Here is a 7,500-nt window from a genome sequence, read left to right on the forward strand (position 1 = left end):
CATTCTAGAAAGTAAAAATAATAATAAATAAATGAAAATAAAAACAAAAATAAAATCAGGTTAACTTCTCAATGCACTTAAGATCTAAAAGCTGAGAAATTTGACAAGAAAACATGAAGGCCAAAAAATATATGTGTGCATTTTCTACTGAATCTATTCTAAATAAGATTTAAGATCTGAATATGAATTATGAGCTTTACAACCCAAATAATATGCTGCCAAAGCTATATGTAATTACCCTAGAGTCAACACTTCTGCTAACAAAACATACAAGAAAGTTCAGAGAACTAACTTTTATTAGTTCCCTTTTTAACCCCAAACTGACAGGCATGGCATGTACATACATACCACTTTCTGCTTACTTTATTAATTGTTTTTACACATAGAGGGCTCTACTTGTACTAAGTTACCAATGAGCCAATTATGATAACTACTAGTCTCACCTGTTTACCCTTTCCCTTGATTTTCGAAAATATTTTGTTTGCTTATATTGCCACTACTAATGTCAATAACATTATGGTAATTATAATGTCTATAATAAAAATATCACCATCAACATTAACAGCATTAGTAAAAAAAAAAAAAAATTTGTCAATTCAAGGAAAGGTGAAATCAGGTAAGGTCAGATAAGCACTAGCAGAGCCATCTATGTGCAAAGCCATTTAACTAAAAATTCTAAAATGAGCACAGCATTTTCCTGGTGACGTTGGGTTAATTATTATCTTAAATATAAAGGCACATATATAAAACAATCAAACAGAAAAACATACATTAAACCAAATTTTGAGGGCAAGTAGACCCCTAAGCTCATATGTTAATATTTTTTGGCCTCACATTAAGAAAGTAAGTCATACTATGAATGATTGTCTAAAATGTAATTGCTCTGTGTGTTGACTTTCAAACCTTGGCTGTATAACCAAAAATGTCTCCGATGATCCTCATTGATGACTCAGGTGGGTAGATGTAAGTGTTGCGAACCATGAACTCTTTGAGGATGTCATTCTGAATCGTACCTGACAGCTGTTCTTGTTTCACACCCTATGGGGGGAAAGTGTTCATTTGAGACTAATACTAATATTGTGCAAATATAACAAATTAATTATTTGTCTATATGACCTAAAAATTAACTTTGTATTGTACTACCTACAAGAATATCGTACTGCCAAATATAATCATTACACATATATCTATATCTATATATATCTATCTGTCTATCTATCTACCTATCTCTCTCTCTCTCTCTCCCTCTGTATATATATATATATATATATATACATATATATATATATATATATATATATATATATATATACAATATATATATATATAATATATATATATATATATATATAGATATACATATACATATACATATGCATATACATATACATATACATATACATATATACATATACACACATACACTACACACATACACACACACACACATACACACACACACACATACACACACACACACACACACACACACAAAACACACAATATATATATATATATGATATATATAAATATATATATATATATATATATATATATATTATATATATATATATATATTATATATATATATTGATATATATATATATATATATATATATATATTATATATATATATATATATATAGTTATATTATATATTATATATTATATGTATATATTATATATTATATTATATATATATATATATTATATAATATATATATTATATATATATATATATATATATATATATATATATATATATATATATATATATATATATATATATTATGTTATTATATATATATATATATATATATATTATATATATATAAATTTATATATATATATAATATATATATATATATATATATATATATATATATATATATATATATTATATATATATATATTACATCTTCCTCCAGTCTGCTAATATCAAATATACATCCTAGAAGATATCTCATATAGTGTCCAATTTCCCTTTACCTGTTCTTCCGCTGCTACAATAAACATAGCCATTGTTGGAATGACAGCGCCATTCATTGTCATTGAGACCGACATCTTGTCCAGTGGAATACCATCAAAGAGGACTTTCATGTCTTCTACCGAGTCAATAGCAACACCTGCCATGCCCACATCTCCATGGACTCTAGGATTGTCTGAATCATACCTATGGATTGGAATGGTAAATGAGGAATGAAAGAAAAATGAGTATGAATAATTATTTACTTCTCCCAAAAAAATAGTTTGCTCTAACTAGGATAATGATATCCTAAAGACTATTTATCAAGGATACAAAATAAAAATAGGAAAATTGTGAAGATATACAGGAACTTTAAAACTTCCATTAATGATACTGAATGCTGTGACATGTATGCTGATGTTTAATGACTAGCACTTGTGGAGCCATCTATTTCTGAGACTTTTACAAAACAAAACTACATTTTCCCAGCAGCTTGAATTGACAATTCCAACTCCATATAACTGAATTTGGTCTTGGACTCTAATAATATTTCTGATAATGATGGCATTTCTGTTATTGCTTAGTCTAACATCATGTGTATTCCCTCAAATAATATGCAAGAAAGATGAGTTGTTATGTGAGGAGAGAGGGAGGGTGGGAGAGGAGAGGAGAGGAGAGGAGAGGAAAGAAGAGGAAGGAGAGAGAGAGGAAGGAGAGAGAGAGAGGAAGGAGAGAGAGAGAGACAGAGAGAGAGAGACAGAGAGATCAATTTACCCTCTATGTGTTGCGAGATCGAAGGCTACAGAGAGACCCTGCTGCCCAGCTTTGATATTTTGCCGATAGAACTTGTTGCTCTCCTCGACTGTGCTGAAACCTGCGTACTGTCTGATTGTCCAGGGTCGATTTGCGTACATGGTTGGGTAGGGACCTCGTGTATAAGGGAATTTCCCTGGTAATTCTGTTGCATGCCTGAAAAGTACAAGTAATACTTGAGTGATTAATAATATAGTTGTGATATTATATTCTGATTTCAAGCACAAGATACAGGATACATTTGTTTTTGATGGGTTATTTCTATTGCTTTGCTGTATTGTGTTAGAATTATCTAAGAGATTTGTAATGTGGCTGTGTTATTGGAATCGGATTTGGATTTCAATTTTCAGGTACATGATATACTTGTTGGGGACAAGAAGCATTTACAGCTTGGCATGTCAGTGATTCAAGAACATTTATAGTCATATCAGTACAGTTTCAAATAACTTTTTTTTTTTCTTCTAATTCACAATAGATAAATGAAATTAATAGCAGAAATTAATTAAACAAAAAATTAATTTCAAACCATACTCTTATGTAGCAGTCTTTCTTCAATATAAGTGGAAATGCACTTTAGGTTGTGGAAATCCTTAACAGTCTGCTTTTTCAGGGATTCAGGAATGGCAATAGAAAAAAAAAAAAACTCGCTGTTTTAAAAGTAATGACATTTAGGACAAAGAAACTAGAACTCATGTAACTAAAGTAACTATAAAAAGTTAAATCATCTCATAATCTATGGTGTAATCTTGCCTCCATCTCAAAAAGCATTTTACCCCAAACTGTAAGATTATCCCCTCTGCCTGAGATGAAAGTTAAACATAGCTACAACTTTTAACTCACTCTCCAACATCTTCAGCTGTGTAAAGAGGTTTGATAGTAATGCCTTCTGGTGTCTGCCACATGAGTTTCTTAGCTGGGTCGGCTCCTTTTAGCTGTTTCTTGGCCAGGGCAGCCCACTCTGTATTGAGTCCTGCATCATGGTGGCACAGACGTGATGACAAAGCCGTGCTAGCCAGACACCCATTCTGCAAGTTTAAAATATTGGGAAATTCAGGATGTAGAGTTTAAATTTGTACAATGAAAGCAGGCCTACATCTTTCTCCCAAAGCAGCTCTAAGAATGAAATCTGTTCTGCTTTTCAATAAAGTATCCCAGATTGTAAATCCTTGAGGAATTTGTGCATGCTCTGAAGTAAGTGAGTAAATAAGTAAAAAAAAAGAAGTCATTTGAAGATATCCAATTTTAATAAAAAGAAATCCTCACATCTATCTATATAAAGTAGCAAGTTCATAAAGTTACTATTATAAAAATATTGGCACTAACAAAATTCAAGTACTCCCTGGTTAGCTTAAAGTTTTTTAAAGATCATTCCTTCAGCCCCTGGATGGGATCTATAAAGTTTTCCATGAGGCCCATGACATCTCCAATTTCACCATACTGGCATCTACAGTATTGTTTCTTTATGCTTTTACAATAGACAAATTACTCCTAAGACCTATTTATACCCTACTCATATAGGTAAGAAACATTTGAAAGCAAATGTCGCAGTCCAAGCTCTATCATGCCAACACATATGTGGTGGAAATCTGTTCACCTCTGCTGGAGAATGAAGCACAGAGACCAAAGCATTGCTTGATGCTGTAATATTCTGGATAATGACCTCAGTCAATGCAAATATTGCTGTTGTACAATGCAGGGGTGTTAGTATAAAGTATAACGCTCTTTTCAAGTCCAGTTTTATTGCTACTAACATGAAAGAAATGCCTTAATATCAACAAAATTGTCTTTAGTTCTCCAAACCAAATAAACAGAATAAGTTTAAATGTATATTATGTAACACATAAAAAAAAATAACTTTGCCCTTCTAAATCAACGTCATCTTACGTAGGAAAAACCATGTAAACTTTCTTTAACCATGCAACCTGACGTAATCAGTAACTTAAGCAATCATGATTCGATGACATACTCTAAGGACGATGTTATTCGCACGTAAAATCAGCATATTTTACGCTTTTCCTTCTCCCTTTTTGCCGGACCGTCTTCAACCCTCGTCGGATACAGCTGATCCCACAAGTCCTTCTCAGTCGAGCTCTTTCATTGGTCGAACTATAGGTAGGTCTCATCCAATTGACCAATCAGGCGCGTTCTTGTAAGTTGTAAATAAATCCGCAAATTCGAGGATTTCGATGTGGATTCAGTGGCATTGTTCTTATAAGAACGATTGGAGTATTTATGTAAAAAAAAGTATATTGTTATCGAACTTAAAATTATTATTATCAGTAGTCTTATCATAATTCTTATTTTTACATATATTCTCACCTCTTTGGAATTCAGTATATACATTTTTCTAAATAACCAAAATGTTGAAATTCAGATATTTATTTATTATGTGAATCTCCAGTCATTTGTCAATATTTTATGAAAACCAGATAAACATATTATTTCCTCCTCTAATAACTCGAAACAACCATAGTGATAAAGCAAAAGTAGGAACAAATTTAAAAGCATTTTTATCACATGTAACGAGGACGCAACACTACATCTTACAAATAAATAAATAAATAAATATATAAATAATCAAACAAACAAACATATATTCCTGAGCTTTCTTATAAATTTAATAAATCTCGAATCTGTGCTTACAACCTAAAAATAGAGAAATAAAATAAAAAATAAAAATAGAAATAAAATCAACAACAAACGCTAATCGTTGTTAGAAGTAAACAAAATCGTTTGAAAGAAGCATCCCAGAAAAAGGGAAATACTAACGAATTACTGCAAATTAGGCCTAATCCAGGCTTCTTGGGAGACATCCTACATTTCTACTGTGTGAGACAGAAAAAAAAATTGCACGATATATACTCATATCTTACTAAAGTTAATTTTTTTTCAGAAATCTCAAATAGTTTTGTTGTTGCAAGTGTTACGAGGGACCGGTCTCAGGGATGATCATTTCATGCCTTTTATATCATGTATTTGGGTTTCTTTCAAAGCTGAGTCGGTCCTGATCATGAGATGGTTAATGTTACCGAGAGTGACGCACAGAGATAGTGGGAAATGGACTGTGCAGTCTTATAGAGCATAAGAAATAGAGTCAAACAACGGAGATACAGCTGCTGCGGCTTCATATTTAATACAAAATGGCACAAAATTGAAAATACAAAATACAAAATGCTACATATCACTGCTCAGAGACTAAGTCCACAACACCCTAAAACAGCCAGAGTTCTTAATATCGTGTTTTCTGTAAGCCTGCATGAAGTGCCATAAAAGGGGGTGTACATGGGGGGGGGGTTTGCACCCCTCCTGTCTAGGGAATAGATAGAAGATAGGGAAGGTTAAGTTTGGATTTTTGGGTTCGCGTGATACCCTGGTTTTAGGACTTTGTCTCTGGTTGGTGCGTCACTCTTGGTAACAAATATCCGAGATTGCAAAGTGACTATATATTTGGATTTACTAAATATGTTCCCTCCAAATCACTTAGGTAATTACCTAGAATAGGACTGCATGAAACAATATCAGCCTCTGCACTTCATGCTCCGGTCATTTCTGCTATTACACTGGGTACACCTACCTCAAGTATCATGCTGGATATTGATAGAACACACCAATCCTCGAAATTTCTTCACTAGTGAACATTTTGTGCATAGGTTTAGAAATGATGCTGTTGAATTCAAAAATAATGCTTATGCAAGGTGAACAGGCAACAGAGCTTGGGCATTGCATTTTGTCTGTAATATAGGTGTAAAATACAGTTTTCAACAAAAATACATAATGTAACTGAACTAAACCTAACCTGGCCAGGCCAGGCAGATGATAAAATGAGACTGTAGGTGTACCTTTACTATGCGCTGATTAATTTTTAGATGTAATAATATTTTATGTGTTACAACCATTTCCTAGTTTCTCTCCATTTCAAACTATCCTAATCTGGGTAATTACATTTATAGTTATTTGTAGTTAGTGGCTCACAATCTCCAGCCCAACCCAATAATGATGTTTTAACAATTAGTCTTATTCACCAAGAAATATCTTTATTTTAATAACTTTTTTTTCCATAGGAACGAAATGGATTCAGAAGCAGAATCGTCAGATGTTGTAAGTGACTCCGTTGAGGTAAATGTTTCTTGTTTATTATTAGCCATCACATGCGCACACATACACATCACCCGCTTGGCCACTCTTGAGTGCTTGTTTTTGGTCCTGTTGTATATGAAGCTGAAAGACTAACTTCCACAGCTTCTTTCTCAGACCGCTTGTGCTTGCTTTGATGATCAGTATTGATTTGGCAATCTCAGGCTCAAGCAAGTGGGTAAGGAATGATATTATACAACAACTCCTGCATGTCAAGTGTTGATTTGATGAGTTTGTGTATGAGGAAGCTGTATGCTTATGTGCATATTTAAAGTATGTTTTGTATGGAGTTTAGAGGATTAAGATTAGGTAAAATATATATACTGTATTGCATGTGATAATTTTTTTTTTTTTTTTTTTTTTTTTTTTTTTTTTGTATAGAAATTTACTTTTGGCTATTGATAAAATCCATAGATGCTGTGTTTGTTTCATTCATTTAACCTCCTCCAGAGGGGTTTCTCACCTACACTGCTGTATCCTTTCCAGTTCATTCAAGTTTCATTTGCCTAAACACATAATACAGAAGATTCTTATTTATTTGTTTATTTTCAAAAACATTTCTTGGTGCATATAATTTTGTTGGTAGC

At 32.3% G+C, this 7,500-nt stretch overlaps 2 protein-coding genes across 3 annotated transcripts in view; one reads left to right on the plus strand and one right to left on the minus strand.

Annotated features, from left to right (window-relative positions):
• The window catches only part of LOC119580869 (methylmalonyl-CoA mutase, mitochondrial-like), a 21,691-nt gene extending 16,814 nt beyond the window's left edge, over positions 1 to 4,877 (minus strand). The window contains exons 1-5 of one of the 2 annotated variants that reach the window (XR_005229405.1): positions 4,746 to 4,876; positions 3,620 to 3,804; positions 2,741 to 2,935; positions 1,990 to 2,173; positions 904 to 1,038 (exon numbers count right to left, since the gene is read on the minus strand). Coding sequence is in view for 1 of the 2 variants with exons in the window: in XM_037929085.1 (XP_037785013.1) it covers positions 904 to 1,038; positions 1,990 to 2,173; positions 2,741 to 2,935; positions 3,620 to 3,804; positions 4,746 to 4,781 (735 nt within the window). In the remaining variant the exon portion in view is untranslated. Of the gene's footprint in view, positions 1 to 903; positions 1,039 to 1,989; positions 2,174 to 2,740; positions 2,936 to 3,619; positions 3,805 to 4,745 lie in introns of both variants that reach the window. The other variant, XM_037929085.1, reaches the window with a different exon arrangement.
• Positions 4,878 to 4,965: 88 nt separating this feature from the next.
• Positions 4,966 to 7,500, plus strand: part of LOC119577908 (protein dpy-30 homolog) — a 5,993-nt gene continuing 3,458 nt past the window's right edge. Inside the window, exons 1-3 of the mRNA XM_037925578.1 lie at positions 4,966 to 5,013; positions 5,523 to 5,608; positions 6,841 to 6,895. Coding sequence (XP_037781506.1) covers positions 4,966 to 5,013; positions 5,523 to 5,608; positions 6,841 to 6,895 — 189 coding nt within the window. The remainder of the gene's footprint in view (positions 5,014 to 5,522; positions 5,609 to 6,840; positions 6,896 to 7,500) is intronic.

The sequence above is a fragment of the Penaeus monodon genome, chromosome 2, assembly GCF_015228065.2.
Source record: "Penaeus monodon isolate SGIC_2016 chromosome 2, NSTDA_Pmon_1, whole genome shotgun sequence".
Taxonomy (NCBI): Eukaryota; Metazoa; Arthropoda; class Malacostraca; order Decapoda; family Penaeidae; genus Penaeus; species Penaeus monodon.